Consider the following 27,531-nt stretch of genomic DNA (forward strand, 5'->3'; position numbering starts at 1 on the left):
CAGCTTCCTGTCCGCCGTCTGATCTGTCACGATTTCATGATGTTTAGCGCTACTATTAACTCAGGAAAAGCTTCATAGACATTATTTTACGACGGAAACGTTCAGGCGGACTGTCCCACTGATTGAAACTAGCCGGCTGCCGTTGTGCACAGAGCGAATTTGCCAAAGAACGTCACCTGAAATGAGGTCAGGACCTTAAATTGAGGCACCCAAGTTCGTTGTTGAGTCTTCAGAGGCAAGGTTTAAGTGGTAAGGTGTCCAAATTTTTTACACCGAAGGCCGCATACTGAAACATATTTGAAGCGAAGGGCCCGAAACAGGTGAGCCATTGTACTGTTAATAAGACTTGGAAGATTATTTTATACTTAGGTCTGTGTGTCAATGCGGTGCAATGTTATTCAGGTTATATACTTCTTCAGTTTGTAGTAAAAAAAATACTTCCTGATCGATTTGGCCAGTTTAGGAGGAGGCATGAGGGCCAAGAAAAATTGGTCTGAGGGCTGCATTTGGCCCCTGGGCCGTAGTTTGGACAGCCCTGGTTTACGTTGTCCGCATCATTCACAGGATTTATTATTTTACTATAATTTTTAGCTTGAAATTACAGTAAAAGAAAATGATACTAAAAGAAAAATAGATGTTTTCAGCTTCAGTGTAGTTCGCTCCTCTCTTCAGACAGATATAAGGCAGTGTCCACCAATAATCTGACCAGAACTGAAGAAGCGTCTTGGATGAACAGCCAAACATCTTCACTCTTAAAACTTTTTTACGCAGTTGGCGGAATTGAAGTTTTCTTTTACTATGAATCATACCTGGACGACGGAGAGATTACACAGACAGTTAACTTGAAATAGATTTGAACAGTTCCTTTGTTTTCCTGTTGTTTCACTCGTTCATCATCACAGTTCGTCTAAGTCCGTCTGTCTTGAAATTTGTTGCATGGCGAGGAAAAAGCAAAATCACAGGTGGGATCTCTGTGTGTAAAGATGGGTTATTACAGGCGACGTTTTAGACATGAACCTGTATCAGGACATTACAAGGCCGACACGCAGACACAAGACGAGACTTTCTGTACGACCTGGAGACGAGGGCGACGAGGGACAACAACAAAGGCAGTCCGGAAGTGTGTGTCATCAGAGGGTGAACGACATGAGTGAAGTGTTTATACTGACTGACAGCTGACATGAACAATGAAGGAAAATGGACCTCCTAAGTGGCAAAGCTCACCTGTGAGATATACTCCCACACATGTATAGATTTGACTGACAAGTATGGACGGAAACAATACAGTGGCAAAGTTTGATCATCTCGTTGTGAAGCTTAGTCCACGATTATGAAAAAAGGTCCAAAATGAGTGTTAGCTGCAGCCATTTTACCTTTTTTCATTTATTTCTGGCTAGATAGAGCTCATAATATGGGCTGTAATCACATGTTTTGCTGGGTTTCAGAAGATGTCACAACATCGTATAGGCCAATTATATTTAGTCTTAGTCTTAGTCACTTATAGAAATGATCAGGTTCAGCATTTGTGAATTTTCCTTTTAGGCAAAATCTGGCTATTGGCTCTAGATTTGGAAAAAACACCAATATTTACCTTTTTGATTTTTTTTATTTTATAGTACAAAATATGCATATATTGTACAATTGACATACAACCTTTCTTTCCCTTAAGTAAAATAAATAAATAAATAAAATAAAAAATAACAATAATATTAGAAATAACACATTTGAGTAGCAGAACCAAAACAAGGGGGAACAATGGCATTTAAATAAAGTCTGATCTTAGTGGTTTTACAAACTTCAGCCAGTCTTTCCATATATTTTCAAATCTCTCTGTTTCTAATCTTAAAGTATAAGTCAATTTCTCCATAACATAAATATCATGCACCACATCAACCCAGTTTTCCATTTTTGGTGCCTCTGCCTTTAACCATTTCCTAGTAATACCTTTTTTCCCGCTAGCAACAGGATCCTAAACAATTTAATATTCAAGTTCTTTTTCAGATTAGCCTCAAGTTTGCCCAAATAGAACAATTCAAAAGTGTAAGGAAGGTCAGTACTGAGTACTTTATCTATGCATTTCTTTAAATCTGCCCAGTAATTCTATAACGAGGGACAGGCCCAAAAAATATGCAAATGATTTGCCAACTCTTCTCCAGCAGCTCGTCTCTCGATACTTTATCTGAGCCGGAGCTCTAAAAAAATCTTACTACATTTTTCCAGGCATGTTCTCGCCACACAATATTTACCTTTTGTGTACATGTTCATCTCATTTCACCAAATAATTTCAGTAGTTTTCTATGCATTTGTTCCTTTGCAGCCTTTGCCCATCCATAAACGGGTAAAATAATCTGTTACAGGTAATTTGTTTCTTACTGTTTAGCGACATTTTGTAAATTCACGACTTTCTTACACCGTTGTTTTTATTTTTCACTTTTTAGGTTTCGCACTGAAGTCAACTACGACGTCCTGGAGGTGCGTGATGGACGTTTCCCTTCCTCACCTCTAATAGGGAGCTACCAGGGGACACAGGTTCCACAGTTCCTAATAAGCACCTCCAACTTTTTGTACCTGCAATTTTCCACCGACAAGAGCCACTCGGACATCGGTTTTCGCATACGATATGAAAGTAAGGGCTTTTTTCACCTAAATGAGAGCGTTTGCAGATCTTACGCAAGCGCTAGTGTTGATTTATGTTGAGATAAGAGTTGGAAACAGTTCTAACTTTGTTGCCCGCTCTTGCACAGCGCTTCAGTTACAGTCGGATCACTGCGTGGACCCAGGGATCCCCGTGAACGGACAAAGACACGGAAATGACTTTTATGTGGGGGCCCTGGTCACGTTTAGCTGCGACGCTGGATACACACTCAGCGACGCGGAGCCTTTGGAGTGTGAACCCAATTTCCAGTGGAGTCGCCCCCTGCCGAGCTGCGACGGTACGTTCCAAAGCGACTGACCTAGAAATGACTAACAGCCAGCTAGGTTTTTCTGTTTACTCTCAAATAGGATTAAATCAAAGACATTGTTTGTTGTTGGTAGAGAGAGGAAACGTGTGGAATGTTATGCTAGTGTTGCATCATATTGTAACTGCTTTTAAGTCCTCGCAATGCAGAAATGACAACTATATTTCTTCTCAGATCCAAAACCCTGTAATTACCTTAGAACATAATGTAATGGGAATAATATTATACTTGGCCAGCAGGCTGTGTAGTGATTTGCATTTTAATTTGAGTATTTTAGTCCCTCATATTTATCACACGTATTCTACTGCGCTTATAATGAATTTCAAACCTGCACAAACAGTTGCTATTGCCTAGTTGGATCCCCGTTGGAATTAATAGTTATTATTAAGAGTTATTTAGACTGGGTTCTCACAGAAGTATGAATGCATTTTAGCACTTTGTTCAATAGATACCGTATGGAGCGACAGTGGCTCAGTTGGTGGAGTGTTTGTCCTCTGATCTGAAGATTGGCAGTTCGTTTCGTGGATTTTTTAAGTCAAATTTTACCTGCTTTTTTACATCGTATGATCGTGCATTGTGTTGTGCGTCCTGATTGGCTGTTGGACTGTAGACCATTGTCCATCAGTCTCCTCCGTGCCGTGTCTCCTGTACAGTACAGAATGTGTTCAGACAAATTTACATAAACATTGGATCGCAGTGTGACTCTGAAGCGCTGTATGTTTGTAATTTGTTTTCTCCCCGACAAAACCCACAATGTCGATGAAACGTTCTGCGCCGACAAAGACGCCTACGAAGGTTTGAACTTTGAGAGAGTTTAAACGAGAGAGAAATGTGAGAAAACGTTAACGCCTGTGTGAGAAAAGTGTATAAAGTGTGTGGTGAGGGGTTTGACAGACATAAACATAGAGAATAACTAAAAAATAAAGCTGATACTTGTTTTTAGAACGTAACCCCCGCGATAAACGAGGGACCACTGTACACTGGCGTATGAATGTGTGTGTGAATGGGTGAGTGGCTCCTTGACGTAAAGCGCTTTGAGAGCCTTGAAAGTGGAAAAGCGCTATATAAATTTAAATGAGGACAATTAGCAATTCACAGCGTCTGCAATTTTGAAAGTACAATCATTTCTTCCACAAACAATACAACATCTCGTCTTATTCTGCATAGAAAAATGCCGACTCTGTAGTTTAGATCTGTGCAAACAAAAGTATGCGATTCTTGTTTTAGTTTGTTCAGATTTTTATGTCAGTTCTTGGATGTGTTTAAAATGTGAACTTTGAACAGAAGAAGTGAATTGGTAAAATGGTACAAATGTTATAACGTCGTTTTGAATCAAGTGTGTTTTGAGTTTACGTTACACTGTAGTGTTCTGGTGTAGAGAAAATACGCTGAATATCTTCTGGATGTTTATTTTCTGAACATAAGAGCTACTGTAGGCCGTAACCCACGTCAAAACAAGAGCGAAACAACAGCAGTCTCAACTCACTAGAGCCAGTCTCCAAAATTAGACCAGTAACTAACGATTAAAACCTTCACATCAACTCGTCGGCATAGCAACCAAATGTCACGTACAAAAGCAGTTACGTTAACAACATAAACAGATACAAGAACAACAAAAGGTGTCAACTCTGAGCTAAAAGCAAAATACCAGAGCGTGAGTGGTGGATGAAGTACTCAATTATGTTACTGAAGTAAAAGTACAGATGCACAGGTAAAAAGTTACTCAAGTAAAAGTATCACATGACAAAATCAAACTTAAGTAAAAGTATTTAAGTACCTGTTTAAAAATGTACTTTAAGACTAAAAAGTAAAAGTATTTTGGACAAGTTAAAGTGTTGAATGTAGGAATATCGATTAAAATGATACATATTTTGGTCAACAGCTGCAATACGAATCAATTTCTTTACTTTTCTTATGAATTTTGTGTTTGTTTATTTTTTTGTTTGCTCAAAGTTGAAGCTTGAACTTGAAAACTTTAGTCAGGATGTTTGGTCAAAATAACCTCTCAGATCATGTGAAAAGTACTTTTTACTTTTCAGTCCTGTTCAAAAATGTAGAAGAGTAGAAAGTACTGCCCTCAGATGTAGTGAAGTAAAAGTAGAATGTATCCACTATAAAATGTACTTAAAGTGCCGATACTGAAAAAATCTACTTAAGTACTGTACTTTACTGTTTGTACTTTACCTTCTACCACCTCAGATCATACAAACACTACTTTAAACTTGGTTCTTAACGTTCTCCCCGTCTCTTCTTCCCAGCGTTATGTGGTGGCTACATCCAGGGAAACTCGGGCACCATTTTGTCTCCAGGCTTCCCAGACTTCTACCCACACAACCTGAACTGCACGTGGATCATCGAGACCTCCCATGGCAAAGGTTAGCCCCTGTCAACACATGCACCAGTCAAACCCAATTTCCTCTACTTTGTCATTTCCTCTGGAGGGACTTTTTTTATTCTTCCGAGCAAACTGTCTCCGTCAGACTAATACGCTGAGAGGCTGGCCTAGGGCGAGAGCATACAGGGATTTTAACTGCAGTCAAGTCTTCGTTTGGTTGGAAAGATAACATCAAATTGACACAGTTTTATTTGTGGAAGCTCGTCTTGCATCAGCGTTAAGTGTTTGATCATTAACAAGCACGAGACAAGGAAGTCGGGATGCAGATTTCTGTTTGCGTCTTATGCTTTATTAAATATGGATCTTGGAACATCGCCCGAAACCATTAGGAATATTTCAAACTTTCTAATTAGTCTGTTGCATGTTGTATTTTTGAAAACTTTTAAATAAATGCGTCCTGGTTTTTACTCAACTTTTAATGCTCTTTATTTGTGCGTCATCCAGGTGTGCAGTTCACCTTCCATACGTTCCATCTCGAGAGCCCGCACGATCATTTGTTGGTCACAGAAAATGGCAGCTTCTCTCAGCCTCTCTGGAGACTGACCGGATCCACTCTCCCTCCGCCGCTAAGTGCAGGGCTTTTTGGGAACTACACGGCGCAGATCCGGTTTCTCTCAGACTTCTCCGTGTCCTATGAGGGATTCAACATCACTTTCTCTGGTAAGAACAAATTAAAATCCCGAAGACGTTTAAAATTCTGAGTGTAATATTATATGGGGACTACTAGTTATTTTTGTGCTACACTGATCGCGGTTTGATAACATTTCTGTATTAACTTTGATGCAATTTTATGAAGCACAACAGCGTCTGCCCACTTCAAGGTTTCCAAAGTCAATTTAATATTTATATTTTCTTAGACTTTTTGCAAAATTATTAATATAAAAAGTTTGTAAGCCTGCAGGGGATTAAGCAGATAAGTTACTAATGATCACAAGATTTAGAATTTTATTTCAAAAAACTTTCTGAAACTTTAAATTGTTAATACAAGTTGCAAAAATTTGAGTTTTAAATCTGTGAATCTTTCGAAAGGTCTATAGGACAAATGAATGGGAAATTTTGAACTTCAGCGGGCTTCAAAGTGGGTGGGACTGTTGAGTAATTTCTCGTATTTTCTGGACTATAAGTCACACTTTTTTTCATAGTTTGTCTCAGGTGCGGCTTATATGTGAAATTATTAAAATATATAATTTCACATCTTCGTCATTAATACACTGACAGCTGCATGAGGGCACTTTAGGCTTGCGCACCAGTATGACAGCCATCTACTTCCGGAGTTGACGCAGTTGTTCAGAAGCGACACTGAGGATGAAGATTCCAAGGGATTTAGTGATTTGGAGGGAGATCTTGTAAACTTGTTGCTTGTTATTTATGCTTTAGTTATCTGATTAACGGTTCATATCTTACGTTAACATACCAGACACGTATTCAGTTCTGTACATGTTTGCGTATGTGTTGTGTAAAGGTTGATTATACATTTTACAGTTCACTTGTCTGACCACTAGATGGCACTGTTTTGTTCGTAACACCTGTAAGAAAATTTACTTGACTCGTTTTCTTTTATACATTCCATATTTAATTTCCCTTTATGTATTTCCCCTTCATTTATAAGACCAAAAAGGTGATAATTTTTCATTTGGAGCAATATTGTAAATGTTTAGTTTATCATAACTCTAGTTTAAGGTCAGGAAAACTACTTCCTGTTTTTCGGTTCAGCCTTTTGTAACGCTAATGTGAAGCCTTACCCAACAGAGCACTATTTAGGAAACAATTGACAAGTAAAATATAAAGTTGTGTGTATAGGTAATTTCCCCAAAAATGCGACTTATATATGTTTGTTTTTTTTTCATTATTACACATTTTTTTGCTGGTGCGACTTGTACTCCAGAGTGACGAATAGTCCAGAAAATACTCATAGTTCTCCTCACTCAAAAATGTTTTCTTCTCCTTTGCTTTGGTTACAACAAAAAATACTTTACTGGTTTTAACTGATTAAGTCTACATCATTCTGTAGTTAATTCAAGTCCCGTAGGATTTTAACTATTAATCAAATACCCAATATTTTTACTTATTTTCTCAGAGTATGACTTGGAGCCGTGCGAGGACCCCGGAATCCCGCCCTACAGCACCAGAAAGGGCCTCCAGTACGGCGTGGGTGACGTCCTGATCTTCTCCTGTTTCCCGGGTTACAGACTGGAGGGGCCGGCGCGGGTGGTGTGTTTAGGGGGCAGAAGGAGAGTATGGAGCTCCCCTCTGCCAAGGTGTGTGGGTAGGTGGTCACAAACTTTTTATTACTCTTTATCACCGTTATGTTCATCGTCACATTGTTAGTCCTCATCTGTCATTCACAACAGGAAAGCGATAGTTTAGATATTCATTTAAAGGTGCACTATGTAACTTTGCTAGTGGAGGTTCAAACCATAAACTGTATAAAGAAGTGGACTAAGTGAGTGCGACGTCACCCACAGCGTTCGGCTCCAGTCAAATGAAGCTCATCGAGGCTAGATCGGGTATAGCGGCGAATTTGGAAGGCACGTTGCATATTTAGAAGTCCGACTGCGAGTATCATAGCAACCAAAGAGCCAATTCGGAGCGAGGCTGTTGAAGGTAACCCCCCTTCTCGCCCACTGGTTTAGGAGGGAGTGGGCGCTTAGCAACACTGTCAATCAAACCTGTTGCTAACGCTAGCGCTTGAGTGACCTTGGGGAAAGAAGGCGCCTGATTTGTCTGTAATTAATGTTTATATCTTGATTTACGGACACAATAGCGAAATAAAAACACAACAGGATCATGTAGAGCGGGTTAATACGAACATTTTAAGACCAAAATGATGAGTATGACAGTAGCAGTTATAAAGACAGAGCGACAGTTTTTCAATATAGAGTAAATTAGAGCCAGAAGTAGCAGGTTAGCCATGTCCATTTGTACACAGTCTATAGTTCAGACACTTATTTTCTCTACGGACATGTTATTTCTTAGCCTGGAGTGTTCCGCTGTATGGATTTGAATCTATATATTTAGTTGCAGGTGTTTTTATTGCAAACAACATCCATTTATTTTTTACTTATTTTTATTTATTAGTTTATTTGAATAGGGACAATGCACATCAATCAACATTTTTGTAAATGCGCCAGTATTAGCTATACAGCTAGTTTCCAACTGCAGTCCCTATGGCAAGATGTAAAATGCCACCACACATAAAATACAAAATTTGTATTAAAAGTTAATTTGGTTATTAGTAAAATGTTCTAAAAGTTAGTGCAGGTAAGCAGGCAATTAGTAAAACACTGTGACAAAGACAGACAAAATCTACAGACATAACACAGAACAGATGAGGCCGGCAGCAACACATGGCAGCACAATTTCACATTTTGAAATCATACATTACCCATATAACCTGTCCTTTTGTGCCTCCTGTTTGCCTATAGCATTTAATATATCTTATCTCCATGGAAACAAAGAAAAAGCATCTCCATGAGCACAAGCATGTGGCCTACATAGAGCACCTGTTAAAATCTGTGACATTTCATGTGAGGAAAAAAAAAAATCTTAATCTTTGCCACTACCTTCTTGAATGGACAGAGACGAAAAAAAAAATTGAGCTGAAATTGCAGTTAATCACGTTCAGATTGCGGCGTGATTATGATAATAGGCTTTTCAGCATTCGTCTACACTTAGCAACAGTTAGCATCTACATTTGTGCTTATTACCTCCACTACCATCCAGTCCCGGCATGGATAAAGTTTAACACATACAGCAATTTATATCTCTGCTCCCTCCAGCTCCATCACACCTTTTTTCTCTCGTTTCCTCTTTCCTTGCTCTCGCTCTCTCTTTCTCCCTCGCTCTCTCCGCTGCCTCTGTTTTTATCTAGCTGAATGCGGCTCATCCGTGACTGGCATGCAAGGAGTGCTCCTCTCACCAAACTACCCCGGTTACTACGGCAACAACCACGAGTGCATCTACTCCATCCAGACGCAGCCGGGTAAAGGCATCCAGCTCCGCGCCCGGGACTTTCGACTGGAGGAGGATGACATACTTAAAGTGAGGAGGTGTTCGGAGCTGCCTCCCCATGTGCATGCTGCATGGGAACCTTGTTAGCATATGTTAGCTTCTGATTCTTCCTCCCACTCGCTCTGCTCTTCCCCACCAGGTCTTTGATGGCAGCAGTAATGAGGCCCGTCTGCTGGGGGTGTTTACAGGCAACGAGCTGCTAGACTCGACCCTCAACTCCACCTCCAGCTCCATGTGGCTGGAGTTCATCAGCAACGCAGACAACACCAGTAAAGGCTTTGAACTGCACTTTACGAGTGAGTTATAAACCTGTGTATTATGCTGGAGACCTGTGTGGCATTAGATACTAGAATATAGTACAGTTGTGCATCAAATACTCTTACACTTCACTGTCTCGCTCCCTTTGTAAGTGCAAAAAACAAAGCCTTTGTGTATGAGAAAGAGAGGATCCTGGCTTTACACCGCAGTACATATTTCAAAATGACACTCAATCTCTGTCAAACCACATTTGTAACTTGCTCTAAGCCTTCTGTTACCACATAAATATATTATAACCTACAACAGCCAGACTTTCTCTTTAAATGTTTACAACGCCAGAGATCAAAACAACCCACAAATAATTTAGCAGGCTGCTGACCTATATGTGCAGCTCAAAACTGGACGTGTCACAAAGACGCCTAGTTCAACAATAAACAAAAGCTAAGATAAGATAAAACTGTGTTAATCTCACAACACGAGATCTACATGTGCATAGATAGTCGTCAAATCTAGAGTTTTTCAATCAGACCTGTTCTGCAAAATGGACTTTTCAGAGCTTTTAATCATGTTGTAGTCGTTTCCTTCTCATTTACCTTCTTGAAATTGTATTTGAAGTGATTCGTGGATGTTTGTGTAATCTTTAATAATTTATTTCAATCAAGACGCCATATTGCAGATCAATTCCTGCTCTATACTTACGTCTTTCTCCAAATTCTCCAACCCCTCCTCGCGAGTTTGATCTGCAGCTATCCATAAGAGTGTCTGACAACTTTACGGGTCTTTGTTTTTAATGACATTTACGGCGGAAGTCTTAGAAATATTGCAATTTTTAAAACGTGCAAATTATAACTAGCACTGTTCCTCGTAAACCAGTCCCAGGTCCCAAGCGTTTCGAACCGCTTTGGAAAATAATACCTCCAGTGGTCCGCTTTGGAAAACTAAAAATGGGCGCTTTATGCAGTGGAAACACTAAGGGTCCGCACCATAACGCCCCCTACTGGCTCTATGGAAACAAGGCTTTAATGATCCACGGGTGTTGTAGATTATAACTATATAGCGACACAAAGCACAATAAGTCTGCTTTAACATATTCTACAACAATTAACAAACGTATTTTCCGGAGTATAAGTCACACCGGCCAAAAAATGCATAATAATGAAGAAAAATACATATATATAAGTCGTACCCCTGGCCAAACTGAAAAAAAGTGTGACCTATAGTCCGGGAAAATACGGTACTTGACATAATAAAAAAATACTTTATCTTCTCGTAGGTTTTGAGCTGGTGAAGTGCGAGGATCCAGGTGTCCCGCAGTTCGGCTACAAGCGTGAGGACAAAGGTCATTTTGCAGGGAGCACCGTGTCGTACAGCTGTGACCCCGGCTACACTCTGAAAGGCCCTGAAGTGCTGACCTGCCTGAGGGGGGAGCGCAGAGCCTGGGACAGCCCCCTTCCTCTCTGTGTTGGTGAGTCTCAAGCCAAAAATGCTGTTTGTGTACAAAAATTAAATGGGTCTACATGTAAAATATAACCATCAGGGTAACATGGAATTGATTTAAAGGTAGATATTTAAAACTAATTGCATAGTTAAATTTGATTACTTGAAGATTGAACAATTTGCGATAGTGTTCCCGTATGACAATTCAAAGTGTTCCACAATTTGTGTCACCATCTGCTTGTCTCTGTGGAGATGTTCTTCCTTCGCCTGGAATGTCCCAAAGTTTTGCACTGAACCTGTCTACAGTATTCCACATCGATTCATTTGTACTGCGCAAAGTAAAACCCTTGAAAAAACATGCATCCTTACTGTAAGCGGGGGCTGCCTTTCCACAGACCTGACCTAGTGCCATCACCTGCTTCTTTCCATGGAGCTAAATGAGTGTGGAACATTCCAGACAAAGCAATAAACTTGTGAATGAAGAGAAGCAGATGGCAGAGCATGCACCACAAAGGTTACATAGTATATTATAGCATTATTATTCCAGAAAATATTAGAACGTTGTAGCTCATTTAACCCACAACATCTGCGCTCTGGAGTTCAAGAGCCAGGACTTTATTGGCATTGCTAAGAAAATCAACACAATGCATCATTATTTAAAGGTCCTATATTACGCAAAATTGACTCTTGTGAGGTTTAAGTCGTGTTATAATGTTGTTCCCTCCTCAAAAACAGACCTGGAGTTGTGTTTTGTTTCATTCACACATGTCTGAGTAACACTTTATTGTTAGTCTATGAAAGAGTAATGTTTTGTGTCATTACTTTACTCTTAAACCTTGTGTTGATTACTGTGTGTCTTAAACATTGAACTTGTTTCTCAGTAAAAATGCGACACAAACTTGTTTTAAGCTGTTTACCCCGGAGCTTGCTGCTTTGGTTACACGACACAGCTCTTCTTCTTTACGTTGAGGCCTTGTAATACGTCTTTTCAGTGACTTCAAGCATCTTTTTAGTTATGTATTCTATCTTCATGTAAACAGCTAACGGTATATCCATTTATGACCTTGTATGGACAGAATGTAAACAGGACCAGGCTTCTATAGATCGTACTTTTCTCTGAGTATAAATAGTAGAGGCTCCTTTGTAATGTAACACGTGTTCCTGCTGTTTGTACCTACACTCCTCTGATATCAGATACGCTTCTTTCAACTCTCTACCTGGTCTGGAATCGCTTCTTTCACAGTTACAGTATAGTTCTCCAAACCTCAAAATGCTCTGTTCCTCTTTGCGATGTCGCGTAGTGGTAGTTCTCAAGTTTAACAGCTCCTTTTACCTTTAGTTCAGTAGTCGATTGGCAATTCCAGGGCTGAAATCATCCAAATGATTCTAGTGAAGGTGTGTAGAGTTTAAAAACACAATGAAGCACTTCCTGTATTACCTCATGACATCACAAGGTGGAACAGAGTGCAGGGTTTGTGCGTTAAACATGTGTGGATGAAACAAAACACAACTCCAGGTCTGTTTGTGATGAGGAAACAACATTATAACATAGAAATAGCGTAATACGGGCCCTTTTAGTTACATTCATTTAAAAAGCTAACGATGCTAAAACACTGCACATATTTCCAGCTCATAATTATTCAGGGACTCTGTGGCCGGTGCATGTGTCACTGTGGCCCTGTCATTGTAACAATTCCAGTGTAATATTTGGGAGCTTTTCTTTGGTGACACCTTGACAGTTTCTTCGTGGCCCCAAACGCTCAGGGAGGTGAGCTAAGGTAAAGAAAAGTGACAGACTGCTGTTTTTGACACTGGCGGAGGTGATTAGAATAATATTGCATTTCTCGCTTTTCATCCTGAGCTGACAGGTAATTTTAAGCCTGAGTCTAAACAGCATTCGGCACAGTGTAAAACCGCAGACATGTTAATCCCACACATCGCCCTCTGTTTGTAGATGATCTGCTCTGAATGGGACCGCTTGTGTTCATAATGCTGGATGTGCTTTTTTGTTTTAAGAGTATAGAGTAAGACGCAGAGGTGGTAGGTAAGCAGAACAAGGAAGAGTTCAACTTTATGCTAAAAAAAATATAATCCCAAGTGTTACAATCCCCCAGATCTGCCAGGATTTGGGAAGCAACAAAAAGTAAGATGTTAAAATGGTATAAATAAAGTTGTGGTTTGGGAAATTGATTGAACAGGATTGTAAAAGTTAAAGTAACAAAAAACAACTGGACAAAAAGTTGTAGGAGTGAAGACGTTTGGCCGCTTCTTCAGTTCGGGTCAGATTACTGCTGGACCCTGCCTTATATTTGTCTGAAGGGAGGAGCTAACTACACTGAAACTAACACACCTGTTTGTTTACGGTTTCTGTTTGTTAACTAGGTCTAATGAACTCCATTAAGTGTGAACTGTGCCTGAATCATACTTAGCATAATCATTCAGGCCCCTAATGGCTGCTCTCACTCCTATTAGCATACTGGCTAGCACGATTGTTTTCTTGTCTTGATTTGGGTCTGAGGATGGAGTTATAAATAGGAGACGGATGATGTCTAAACCCGATATTTCTGTTCAGGGAAGGATTGTTTTTCCTAACAAAAACTGCTTCTTTAACTCATCTCTCAAACCATTTCTTTTCTTCAGCTAAAATCTGTACCTCACTATGTTCAAAGGAGTGGTTAGTGTCTTTGAGATGGAGATGAACAGCAGATTGGTGTCCTGAGCTGCTCTTGCTGTTTAGTTTCTCCAATGTAACGCTCACTGCACGAGCTAAAACACCAGCTAAAAAAAACCCCAAGACATTAAAATAGTATAAATAAAGGTGTAATTTAATGAATGGGAATATAAAAGTTAAAGTTACAAAAGCGGTCCAAAATATTAAGTTACCTTTTGTTATGAAACGGCGTGAGTTTGACTTCTCCACTGACTCTGAACACCTCTGACTCAGCGAGGGTTGACCCCATTAAAACGATGACTCACTGTTGAAGACGAGCCTGTTCAATCCTATCCTCTGGTTTTAGCTTCTTGTTATACGCAGCATTTAAAGACCTTTCCACATAAGTTTTTATCATTCTAAAAGTCACGGACGGAAACAGGAAGGAAAAATATGAACCTAGTGTGCGTGTCCCAAACCAGGACTGAGCAGAAGTCGAGAGTTGGCCGGGACATTCCTGCTGGACTAAAGGCCGAGGAGAGACAGAGGGAGGTCTGGACCACTGAATAACAGCTTGACTGGCTCTAAAACTGTTTATAATGTTTATGCCCTGAGCGTACTGTTATTGTCACTGACCATAGCACTATCAGGGGCTTAGACCGGTCAAGTCAAATGTATTCATAAAACACATTTAAATCCAACCCCAGCTCCCGAAAGTGCTGCACAAAGGCGATATAAAGTGCAATCTTACAAAACAAAACATGCAAGAATACGATAGAACAAGACGATACAAGCGTTCCTGCTCAGCTTGTGTTAAAAGCCACTGCAAACAAATTAGTTTTCAGCCAAAAATGTAAAAATATTTAAAGATTCGGCTGGTGTAATCGAGTAGATGTGACTTTTGTGTCACCAACAGGCAGCTCCAGAACAGAGTTGGTTTTAGTGACTTAAATTTCTTATCACCCTGGCCTCAAAGAAATGTTTATATACATTTTTTTTATTTATTTATTTATTTAGTTAGTTATTTTTATTTATTTATTTATTATTTTATTTTATTTTATTTTATTTATTCATTTATTCATTCATTTATTTATTAATTTATTCATTCAATCATTTATTTATTTAAGGGTTTTTTTCTAGCACTCATAACATAACTATAAAAAGGACACTGTATAGAAAAAGTAGGTGATGGAAAAGGCAAAAAACCTAAACGGGCTTATATTAAAGTCTCCACCTTATGAATATTTTATTTTCCAGACTATAGGTCGCACTTTTTTTCTTTTCATAGTGGAATATAAGTCGCATCTGAGTAAATAATTTCACATCTTGGTTACGGTCACACTGACAACCTCAGCACCGTGTTTTTTTTCTTCATTATTATGCATTTTTTGACTTATAATCCAGAAAATACGGTACATACAATTGAACATTTTAGCCATATCTGGTAGAGCAGCTGCGGACAATCAAAATAATAACAGTTCTTTACGTTTCAAAAAGATGACGTGTGGGGGTCGTACTTTACAGTGTCAGTACGACGTATTCTGTTTTCACTTCTCGATGCTCCACACTACATTTCAACAAAGGACTGCTCAGTCACTTTCAAATCAACGACTGTCAAAATATTTCCAACATGGTTTTTTCGACGGTAACTAACCTGACTTAAATCTGTTTTCTTTCTGGTGGTTTTTACAGCCCAATAATGACCATTCCTTTGATTACTGCTTACTCCCGTGTGAAGGAACCAATTTCCTTCTCAGTGGCTGCCAAGCAAACAACAATTTCAACCTCCACTTGTCAAATGGGATTGCTCCACAATAGTGAAAACAAAATATTAAATTGGTTTTAAGAGATTATTGTCATCTGAGAAAATGTGACTTGGTTCAACTAAGCAGTCGCACGTGTGGAATTGCCACCTGGTTTTCCTGGTTTTTGTGATTCCTGTTTCACTCGCACATGGATTTCTAACAAAATCACGATATAAAGCTCGGGATCGAACATCAAAAACTTACCAGATGTGCCAAATGTTAAGTGAAATGTATTGACAAAAACACCATTTATAAGTTGTAGAGTCAATAATCAGATGTGTCCCTTCTGCTAAATGCATTTATCTTAAGACTTTTGAATGTATTTTAGTACTACACATCCCGAAATCTCCGTTATTTCAACTTTATTTCAACTGACGACCCAATTCTAAGCTCTATAAATGCAACATATTGAATAGATTTTGATTTTTAAAGGTCCTGCATTATGTAAAACTGTCTCTTTTAAGATTTAAGTCATGTTATAATGCAGTCGTCCTCAAAAAACAGACCTGAAGTTGTGTTTTGTTTCATTAACACTTTATCATGTCTGTCTACATCTCCAAAGCTCAAAATGCTCTGTTCCACCTTTTGATGTCATGAAGTGGTAGTTTTCAAGTTACCAGCTACATTTCACCTTTTGTTTAATGCAGATTGTTAACTCCAGAGCTGAAATCATCCAAATGATTCTAGTAAAAACACGGTGGAGCACTTCCTGTATCACCACATGATGACATCACAAGGTGGAACAGTGTGAGCGTTTTTCAGTTTGAGAGACGAACTTAGCCTAAATGTGCAGGGTTTGTGCGTTAAACATGTGTGAATGAAACAGAAAAACACAAGTCCAGGTCCGTTTGTGACGAGGAAACAACATCATAACAAACATTTACAATCTTAACCCAATTCATTTAGCAGATTTTTCACATTATTGTTAGTTATTATTCATTTTGTAACCTTTTTAACTCTGTCTTTTGCAGCCGAGTGCGGTGGAACAATCAAGGAGGAACCGTTTGGCCGGATTCTGTCCCCGGGATACCCAGCGCCCTATGAGCACAACCTCCACTGTATTTGGACCATCGAGGCTGCTCCGGGAAGCACTATTAGGTTTGCCCAACACTCCTTTAAGTCCACTCTCAGTGCTGTGAAGTTTTGTGATTACATTGTACTTTTCTGGGTTTCTTCAATCTCCTACTTCTCAATATACTTCCAATATAGAGTCTCTTTTTGTAGCAGTATTTTGTGGTGTAATCAATCCGCCGTGAGCCTGTCTGGCCTATAGCTTGTACTGGCTGCGCAAAATGTCTGCTATTTTTTAACACCTAAACAGAATCTAGTGCTGTTCATTCTTTGGAGTTTTATATGGTGAATAAAGGAGCATTATAGTGTCAGGATTATATTGTATGTAGTATTGTAGACACTGTTTACTGGAGAGAAGGAGAGAGGAGACGAGGAGACGAGGAGATGGTTAGTAGTAGAAGCAACATCTGTATTAAACATATTAGTAGCTGTCATTTGTATTATGCAGTGCTTTTGAGTGGGATGGAACAATGAACAATGTTGCTAATTGAGATAAAAAAAAAGAAAGACAATAATCTTTTGTGGTGCATTTTGTTAAATCTGTTAAATTCTGTAAAATAGACAGCAGTAATAGACTTTTCCAGAAGAGCTTTTAACCCTGTTGTAGTAATTTCCACTTCTCAATTCTCTTCTTGAAGTTGTTTCTGGAGTGATTCGTGTTGTTCGAGCTTGAATTGCGTATTTTCAAGAAGCCATAGCAGATCAATCCCCGGTTTCACCGGCACCGGTCTACGCCAATGTGATGCACAGATGAACACACTCTGTTTTGGCAGGATTCAGCAGTGTCACATAGTCATTTTGGTACAAATGGAAAAAAACAAACTGTCGCTGTGCATCTGTCCATCAGACGAGCCGACAGCTACACTGCTGTGGTGTTGTCAGCTCCTATTGGGCACCTCAGTTTTCTAATGTTTATCAAGTCCTTTTAGATCAATATTGCGTTTTAAAATGTACAAATTATGTAACATTGTGATCCACGTGTGCCATAGATTATAACTATAGAGCGACACAAGCACAGCAGGTGATGATCGCCAACAAAGAAAAGAGTCATTATACGACTAGATTGTGCAGAAAAAATACTTATGTTTTCTCTTATAACAAAGGACAATTCTATTGTTGTTTTAAAGCAGAACTTATTCATAATGAGACATTATTCATGTATTTTTTATGTTTTTATAACGTTTTTACAATGTTTTGTAATAATATTATAAAAAAGAGATTCTTAATCTCAGTGGGACTGTCCAGGTTAAATAAAGGTCATAACTCTGACACAAAATTTCATTACCATCCCATTCCTTCTTTTCAGTAATTCTTATCTGCCTTGCACCTCTTTAATAGGTCAGCTGAAACAAGTGAACCAACCGCTGAAAAGTTAAATTAAACTTTTTTTTTTTGTATCCTTGATTTCCATATTTCCGTGCGGATACCTTCTCCGCACAGGCACATCTGAGTTCCACAGGGCACTCACCACTGTTAGTTTACATTCATTAGCGCCTTCACCTCCTCGGGCTCCACTCAAATTCCTTTGCAAGGTATGTTCCACATCCCTGCCTTTGATCCTACCCACGCAGTTCATTATTGAGACGAATTTGCTATGCGGTAGTCCAGGGACTCCGCGTATATCAAGTAGTGCGGTTGGAGCTGGCACAGTTATCAAACCCTACTGTGCTCGTGTGAAACGGGGAGCGGAGCCAAGCGACAGCAGGCGTCTAACTAGCATGTTCCCGATGATCGTATGATTTTCTGTTTTGGGCTTACATGAAATGAGACGGTAAAACGCTACACTGCTGAAGCTATGTTTGGGGGTTGATCTGTAATTTGCTCCAGCCAAATTTTGTTAGAAGAACATGAGGTGCAAGGGACCGCCTCCTTCTACTGTTATTATTTTGAACAGTAGTAGTTGCGGGGGTAGTTGTTGCAGTAGATTTGGAGTAGCCTATCCAATCCACGCCTCTCCAGGGGGCCTCAAGCCTTCTCAGATATGCACACATTCATACCGTGCATTCATACATTCAGCTCTAGCCTTCCCTTCCTTTACTTATTTATCATCTTGATGCAGACCAGCTATTGTGAAGACTCCCCACAGGACTAGTGATTGGAGCTCCTCTGTTTTGTATGCATGGAGGCGAATCCAGCGCTCCCTATTCCGCCATTTCTCTCGTATGAATACAAAATAGTTAAGGCAGAACTGGAGAACTAAGACGTGCATCCTCTCTTCCACTGCGTCTCCCCGCTTCACGAGGGGAATACTTTACTGGAGGATTTGATGTTCTTTAGAAAATAGGGTTATTATAAACACAAGCTGTAAGCAAATTTTCACGACTTACTAATGTTTTAAGAGCGACACTGAAAAACATTTAGTAAATAATGGTTTTGTCTTCAAGCGAATACTTTTTAAAGGGCCCGTATTACGCTGTTTTCTGAGCTGTTTTGTAATGTTTCCTTGTCGCAAACAGACCTGGAGTGGCGTTTTGTTTTATTCGCACATGTTTAACACACAAATCCTGCATATTTAAGCTGGGTTCTTCCTTCTCTCAAACTGAAAACACTCTGTTCCACGTCGTGATGTCATCATGTGGTGATACAGGAAGTGCTCCGCTGTGTTTTTAAGCTCCACACACCTTCATTTCTAGAATCATTTGGATGATTTCAGCTTTGGAAAATGTCAATCTCTACTGAACGCAAGGTAAAAAGTTGCTGTTAACTTGAAAACTACCACTTCATGACATCACAAGGTGGAACAGAGCATTTTGAGCTTTGGAGATGTAGACAGACTAATAATAAAGTGTTACTCAAACATGTGTGAATGAAACAAAACACAACTCCAGGTCTGTTTTAATGTGGTAACAGAATTATAACATGACTAACAGCTCACAAAGAGTCAATTTTGTGTAATATAGGACCTTAAACAACATAATTTCTTTATTTAAACTACATCTTCACGAACCTATTATGAAATATATGAATTTTTACTCAACCAACAAAGTGATAGTGCTGCACCCGTGACGATATATCGAAACAGCAGCCCACAATACAGTACTGTGTCCCCAAACTTTCAATATTTTAGCACTTTCCTACGCGTGCTGCTTTGTAACCCTGTCACGATAGCACAGTTTGAAGTTTGATGTATCGCTGAAGTAATACAGACGATAAACGATAATATTGAAACTCATTTATGCCACTGACACAAAAACGCAAGAGCAAATTTAAACCACAAAAACTATTCTAAATCTGCAATATTGTTAAAGCATCATGAGCAGAAAAAAACGCAGAAAAATAAGAAGACTTTTGCACTGCAGTTCTTTGGAGTTCTCTTTTTTGTTTTTTTTTAATAGCCCCACCATAAAATAATAAAATAATAAAATAGTATAATAGTAAAATAATAAAATAATACAAAAAATTATAAGCTCCAAAGAACTGCAGTGCGGATGTGTTTTTTATTTTTTATTTTATTTTTTTTTCCTGCTGTTTTGTCAGTCGGAACTTTTTATCAGATGTGCGTGTCTCTGTTTACCAAAACATCATGCACTGCACTAAATAAACAGCAGAATGAAACACTTTAGTCGTTCGTTTGCATCTGTAATGAGTCACAGAAGTTATTAATTCAACTTTTTACGGCTTAAATCTTATCATACATCCAAAAAATAACCAAATATTTCCCTTGTAGCGCGAAGAAAAACATGCACAATCAATATTTACCAAAAAAAATGGTTTCAGTTTTCATATACTCAATGATAAGTTGATGTAGTGATTATAACGACAGGCCTGGTGCTGTACAAACAACACTATAGTTTGTTACGTTTGTACTTCAAGCAAACACCCATGCAGTATTTATGACTTTCTAGCACCTCTCTAACCTTCGCTAACAGTATACATAACCGCAGTGCGCCTGTCTACATCTGTTAGCGTTCTCCGTGTGCGTTTCCCTCACAGGCGCAGTGACAGGACTTGCCAAGTAGGTTATGTACAGTATTCACACAAGCAGCACATTGTTTAGTACCCCCTGGCTGCACAGCTCATGCATCACACGATATAGGCATCCGAGTCTGACACCAATTATGCAGAAACAGTGGGGACTTGTTGCTAAACTCAACACATCGTCGGCGCGCACGTCTCCTTTCGGCGTCATCAGCGGCTCAAGGACAACGTAGGTGTGAAGAGAATAGCAACAGCACATCAAATATTGTCATTACTACATAACAATAAGCGCAATCGAATAATGTGCAGTAGAATAAGGTTTATAATGCTGTTTCTTAGATCGAGGTAACGGATATTGTGGATTTCTATGTAACTGCGAGCTCAAATTGCAAACTTAGACGGTAAACAATCACATTTTTATACAGTTGTTCCTCTCTATAACGTGGTTCATCGCTGTTTTGCAGATTTTTTTTGCGTTTTCAGGTCTTGATGTTTGGTTTAACTCTATAAAACTGTACTTACTTTTTTAAATCGACAAAGGTTTGAACTTTGAGAGTGTTTAAACAAGAGAGAAATGTGAGAAAATGTTAATGCCTGTGTGAGAAAAGTGTATAAAGTGTGTGGTGAGGGGTTTTACAGACAAAAACATAGAGAATAAACGTAAAAAATAAAGCTGATACTTCGCGGATTTCGCTTATTACGGGTTATTTTTAGAACTAAAACTGGTAAAATTGTCTGATCTTGTTGATTTGAGCACAGCCGTATTGACGTATAAGGCAGATAATCTTGTTTACAGATGTTATTCGAACAGAGAGAGTCAATATCATCTCAGACAAACAGGTATATTCAAAAAAAGTACGACTAGAACCAGTAAAAAACGTCATTGTGTTTCTGTTCGAGGGGTTAGTGTGTGATAAAGTAAAAAGCTCCTACGCAATAGAAACATTTAAAAAGAGGTACAGTATAAAACATCACTCCAGGTCCGTTTGTGGACTCAGGAATGATTCAAGTGAACTGCTGTGGTTTGTAGTTTTTCTTTTGTTTAAATATTGAGTCATTTGTTGTAGAACTGATGCTGCTTTTCTTGTAATTCTTATTATTAAATAGAGTTAGACATTATAAGTCAATTTTACTCCAGCCTAAACCCGTTCGATCGTGATAGAAATGTTATGTACAACCTGATACACTCCAAGGAAAAGCAAAACTGGACACGTTGGTGACACAATTGCAATTTAATAATCTGATTTATACACACACCTGCACTTGTTTTTGATGTTTTCTATGGACTTATTTTGTTTTTGATTGTTTGTTCGGTTTGTGTTGCATTTTAAACAGGGCGGCCATGAAAAAGAGAGCCTAAGTGCTTTCATTGGGTCCTCCTGTATAAATGAAGACAAATAAAATAAATATAAGTTGAATACTGTTTGATTTAGAATGTAATGGCCAAATAAAAGACTTATAAACGTAACTCCAGCGATAAACGAGGGAAACACTCACACATTCACACACACGTTCAGACACTATGGGAGCTGGAATCGCACCGCCAACCTGTGCGTCAGTGGATCTGTCCTCTCAACCAGTGATGTTTAGGTCGAGAGCGGGATTCAAACCGCCAATTTAAACTTTTTTACAGCTGTGGGATTAATCAAACTTGAATCAAGATTGCGAGTGGGTCATTTCTGGACCTCAGTGATAGTCCCGGGTCGATTTAATGGAAAGGAGAGGTCCAGAGCCAGTGTTCTGTCAGTATGTGGTTTGGAGCAGAGTTTGGACTTCAGCGGAATCCGTTTGACTGTTTTTTGTGTTAGATTGCACTAGAGGTTTATTAAAAAGTCTGTCCTGTCTTTGTTCATAAAAATTTATATTAAAAGTCGTATCGATCTGGTTTTCATAAGAAACCACAAAATTGAATTGAAAATTGAGATTGATCAGTGTGAGAGGAAAAAATGGACCAACCTTATTTTTTTCAACCTTTTACTTTTTTTTTTTTTTTGCATTGTGCGTACATAAAGTTGTGATTATCTCGCACAGGCACACATGCTAAGCCACAGTGCAATCTAACACTAGCGGGCCTCCAGCTGGCTGACAGCTGTCTGCGTGAAAGTGAAAAGAAGATATTTTGACAGTGTCATCTTTGTGATGTCTAGACTGAAATCATTAAATGTGGTGGCAGGCAGTGAGTATTTGTTTGATTGACATTAAGGAACATCCCCAGCAGAGTGTGACACTTTGGAAGAAAGCTCTCTCTTCCTTTATTCTTTGCACTTACCCTTAGATAACAAAGTTTTTTCCTTCCTGTGCCTTGTTGCTGGGGTACACAAACCCTGCGTATTTAGGCTGAGTTCTTCTCTCAAACTGAAAACACTCTGTTCCACCTTGTGATGTCATGTGGTAATACAGGAAGTGCTCCACTGTACATTTTTGGATAGAAAAAGTCTTTGTTTCAGTCCATTCTCATGACTTTAAGGTATAAACCCAAGTATCCACCCATCCAACCCAACAATCAACTATTTTAATTTAATGTTTACTTGTGAAAATGGAGTTTTGTGGATAAAACGTCTAGAATATTAAAACATAACTATGTGAAAGCCTCAGCAGTACACCCACGAGGACCCGTGTCTTGGCCAAGGTCTTGTAAACTGCAAACTGCTGTGAGATTATAAAATAAGACTGATAATAATTTGACTGGTGTGTTCAGAACGTTGAATGGCTTTTAATCACCTGCAGTTGCCCACATTTGATTTTGCAATTACAGCAGAATCAATAGAGTTTTATGAATTATAATTTCTACCTTGGCTTGAAGTATTGACCTTGGTACTGGAATTTACCAAAGCTTTTATTTCTCTCTAGTCTTCACTTTCTGGTCTTCCACACGGAGGAGATCCACGACGTGCTCAGGATCTGGGATGGGCCCCAGGATGGAGGAGTCCTGCTGAGGGAGTTGAGTGGCTCAGTCCTGCCTCCGGATGCACACAGCACATTTAACACTGTCAGCCTGCAGTTCACCACCGACTTCTTCACCAGCAAACAGGGCTTTGCTCTGCAGTTTTCAAGTGCGTCCTCAAGTATACTTCTGTCACATCAAAAACGACGAGGCTTATTTTTATCTAACTGGAAGTTCTATTGCTCCTCCAGTTTCCACGGCGACCTCATGCAACGACCCAGGCATGCCCGCGAATGGTACCCGAGGAGGAGACAGCAGGGAACCAGGCGACCATGTTGTCTTTCAGTGTGATCCTGGTTATATCCTGCAGGGGGCTAACAAGATAACCTGCACTGAGATCAATGGGCGATACTTCTGGCAACCGGACCCTCCCACATGCTCAGGTAAAAGCACAAACCTGGAAATTTGTGGCTTTAAACTTCCTGCTAATTGGTAACATTCTGAGTACAATTGTAAAGAGTATTTAGGTTTGAATTGTTCATTTAAGTCTTCAACTAGATCCATACAGATAAAACCAAAACTATGCTTGATTTTTTTTCCTTTAGCTCCTTGTGGGGGAAACCTGACCAGCCCCAGTGGCCTCATCCTGTCTCCGGACTATCCCGAACCTTATCCGCACGGAAGAGAGTGCGACTGGAAAGTCACTGTACAGCAGGACTACGTCATCTCCCTCAGCTTCAACCAGTAAGATTGTACACACTTTTGTATTATATATCTGAGACTGTAAACACCTTATTGTGGTTGCTTTGTGCACAAGTAAATAGAGTGGAATGAAAAAGAAGAGAGAGGACACAGTGCTTAGTGCTCACTCAGCCTGTGTGTCACGGAGGAGAAATAGAGCACTATTTATAGTAATCCTCAGCGCCACTTTTCAATAGATGCCGACACAGTAGAGTGGAAAAGGCCATTGTTTACATGTGTGTCTCATGGTTTCTCAGGCTCATGATCTTTCTTTCTGTTAAACGTAAAGCTAGTTAGGGCTGGAGTAGTCAGAAAGTACTGTTTTGTGTACGCAGTAGAGGTGCGTTACGACCAATGGCTCAAGAGTCGCAACAAATGTAGAGACCGACACAAAGAGTTAACGAAACACATAGTTTTTTCTACATACTAGTCATCGATTAACATTTTACAGCAACAAAATGTGCAAAGGTGCAAAAGGTGCGTAGTGGGGGCACCGCGGGTTACCAATCATCGTCCTAGGGAGAGAAGAGGGGACAGAAACATTAGTGTCTGACACATTTACATAAAGCCAGCATCCAGGTACCACTGAGTAGCTGGCCCATCCCTTAACGGGACAGTGGGGGCCATCACCGAGTGGGACAAGATACAATTTCCATAAGACAAGACACAAGATTGGGTCTACGAGAGCGAGACAAGATGAGGTTTTGACATAAGGTATAATAATGTAATAATAAAAAAAATCTGTTCAATTTAGGCCTCACATTTTTCATATTTGAGCTGTTTTCGGAGCTACAGTTTCTCAAAAGTTGTAGATCACCACTGTTTAAACTTTTTTATATCGGAGCCAAATGTAAACGCCCTAGTATATAACTGTAAATAATATTGTGCTAACCATAACCCTAATGTTGTCTTATGTTTATTCTTGTCTGTAGGTTTAGTTTAGAACCAAGCTATGACTTCCTCCACATCTACGACGGGCCGGACTCCCTCAGCTCGTTGCTCGGTAGTTTCTATGGCACAGACGTACCCGAGCGCATCGAGAGCAGCTCCAACACGCTCTTCCTGGCATTTCGCAGTGACGCCTCTCTCAGCAGCAATGGTTTTGTTCTGCAGTACACAGGTAGGGATTGATATTACTGTCTGAACATACTGTAGGTAGATGTTAACCAGTGGAATAAAGCCTAAGTATTCTAAGATGGCACTGATCTCCTCAATAGAGACACAAAACTGAACACTACTGACATTATCTGAACTATATGCTGCCATTTTATGTTTTATTTATTTATTTTTACATTTAGATATTTCAAACTAAACAGGGAAGGCAAGTTTATTTAGCAGTAGTAATAGTATAGTTCGGACACAAAGTACTTCAAGGTGCTTTACATAATGAGAAGGACATTAAAATCGCAATACAAACCAATCAAAACATAAATAATCATTGTAAAAATAAACATTAAAAAAAGGAAGAATGCAGAATAAAAATGTTTCAGTCATATGCACAGATAAACAGAACTATTTGGAGGATTTAAACATTGTCATTGGCATAAAACTGAAATGCTGATTTCCCATGTTCAGTCCTGGTTTAGTCCTGGTTCAGTCCTGGTTCAGTCCTGGTTTAGTCCCGATTTAGTCCAGGTTTAGTCCTGGTTTAGTCCAGGTTTAGTCCTGGTTTAGTCCCGGTTTAGTCCCAGTTTAGTCCCGGTTTAGTCCCGGTTTAGTCCCAGTTCAGTCCTGGTTCAGTCCTGGTTTAGTCCCGGTTTAGTCCCGGTTTAGTCCTGGTTTAGTCCCGGTTTAGTCCCGGTCTAGTCCTGGTTCAGTTCAGGTTTAGTCCTATTTTAGTCCTGTTCAGTCCTGGTTTAGTCCCGGTTTAGTCCCGGTTCAGTCCCGGTTCAGTCCCGGTTCAGTCCCGGTTCAGTCCCGGTTCAGTCCCGGTTCAGTCCCGGTTTAGTCCTGGTTTAGTCCCGGTTTAGTCCCGGTTTAGTCCTCAGAGTGTAGATGGTTCATGTGGCTGTAACATGAGGGAGATGTTCTTTGGTGCTGGTCCATGTAGAGACTTGTTCACAGGCAGAGCTGCTTTAAAGTCTATCCAACCATTACATAAATCAATTAGCTACATTTAAATACCTTAAATAGTTTAAAATTACAGCATTCTACAGTATAAACATTACGCCGCTCCACTCTGATCATAATTATTCCCATCTGTACCTTGGTCAGCCTTGGCGTGATGCATCATCTCTACTCAGCAAAGAATAATACAAATAAAAAAGCTGACATTGTGCACTCTCACTTTTTTGATCAGGACGTTGTAGTTGCAAAAATGCTTTCCATAAATTAGCGCACTGTGTTTCTTGTCTGATTCCTAGCGGGCTCTGCTGAGTGCAGCATCTTAGTGAGGAAGTCAAATTTATTTGCTCACAATAGGCACCAACTATTTCACTTGTGTTGCAGAATGATCAGAGACACCGTATCTTACAGAGTTTCTATTGTGAACTGTTAAAGGGAGTGTCTATTACAATAAGAATTACACATGCAGATAAAATGAAACAGAGCATAGGTTAATTGGACATTCGTAATCCCTAGATCTCTTCAATTAGCAGCCTTAAAGGTATTAGACATTTAACCGATTTTAGATTGACTTGACTCTGGGCGTCGCTCTGTTGGGGCGTAAACGTAGACTGTATAAAGAAGTGGACGAAGTGAGTGTGACGTCACCCAACAGCGTTCAGCTCCAGTCAAATGAAGCTCATCGAGGCTGGCAGTCATAGGAGCGAATTTGGAGTAGAGTTGCATATTAGGAGCTCCGACCGGAAGTATCATAGCAACCAAAGAACCAATCCAGAGCGAGGTGGTTGAAGGTATCGCCAATTCCCGCTCGCACCGCTGGTTTAGAATGGGAGCAGGTCGATCTAAGCTGTTGCTAACCCTACAGGAGCGACTTTGGGGAAAGAAACCACCTGATTTGTCTGTTATTAATGTTCAGGTCTTCAGTTATGGACACAACAGCGAAATAAAAACACCAGGATCACGTAGAGCGGGTTAATAAGAACATTTTAAGACCAAAATGATGAGAGAGAGGGGACACAGTTTCTCAATGTAAAGTGAATTGGAGCCAGGAGTCGATGGAGCCGGAAGCGCGCCCATGATCACTTCCTGTTTGGAGTGTGACGTCACCCACAGCGTTCAGCTCCAGTCAAATGAAGCTCATCGAGGCTAGCGGTTATAGGAGTGAATTTGAGCAGAGTTGCGTATTAGAAATTCTGACTGGGCGTATCGTAGCAACCAAAGAACCAATCCAGAGCGAGGCGGTTGAAAGTAACGCCCCTTCCTGCCTGCACCGCCGGTTTAGAAGGTTGTCAATCTAAGCTGTTGCTAACCATATAGGAAAGAAGGCGCCTGATTTG

At 39.7% G+C, this 27,531-nt stretch overlaps 1 protein-coding gene across 1 annotated transcript in view; it reads left to right on the forward strand.

Moving 5' to 3' along the window:
• Window positions 1–27,531, forward strand: part of csmd2 (CUB and Sushi multiple domains 2) — a 367,948-nt gene that overhangs the window by 270,236 nt on the left and 70,181 nt on the right. The window contains exons 18-30 of the mRNA XM_033975230.2: window positions 2,439–2,626; window positions 2,745–2,933; window positions 5,219–5,335; window positions 5,800–6,015; window positions 7,433–7,621; window positions 9,227–9,396; window positions 9,506–9,662; window positions 10,898–11,089; window positions 16,488–16,614; window positions 23,356–23,558; window positions 23,641–23,832; window positions 23,995–24,133; window positions 25,063–25,250. Coding sequence (XP_033831121.1) covers window positions 2,439–2,626; window positions 2,745–2,933; window positions 5,219–5,335; window positions 5,800–6,015; window positions 7,433–7,621; window positions 9,227–9,396; window positions 9,506–9,662; window positions 10,898–11,089; window positions 16,488–16,614; window positions 23,356–23,558; window positions 23,641–23,832; window positions 23,995–24,133; window positions 25,063–25,250 — 2,267 coding nt within the window. The remainder of the gene's footprint in view (window positions 1–2,438; window positions 2,627–2,744; window positions 2,934–5,218; window positions 5,336–5,799; window positions 6,016–7,432; window positions 7,622–9,226; window positions 9,397–9,505; window positions 9,663–10,897; window positions 11,090–16,487; window positions 16,615–23,355; window positions 23,559–23,640; window positions 23,833–23,994; window positions 24,134–25,062; window positions 25,251–27,531) is intronic.

This window comes from Periophthalmus magnuspinnatus, chromosome 11, assembly GCF_009829125.3.
Source record: "Periophthalmus magnuspinnatus isolate fPerMag1 chromosome 11, fPerMag1.2.pri, whole genome shotgun sequence".
NCBI classification, from domain to species: domain Eukaryota; kingdom Metazoa; phylum Chordata; class Actinopteri; order Gobiiformes; family Gobiidae; genus Periophthalmus; species Periophthalmus magnuspinnatus.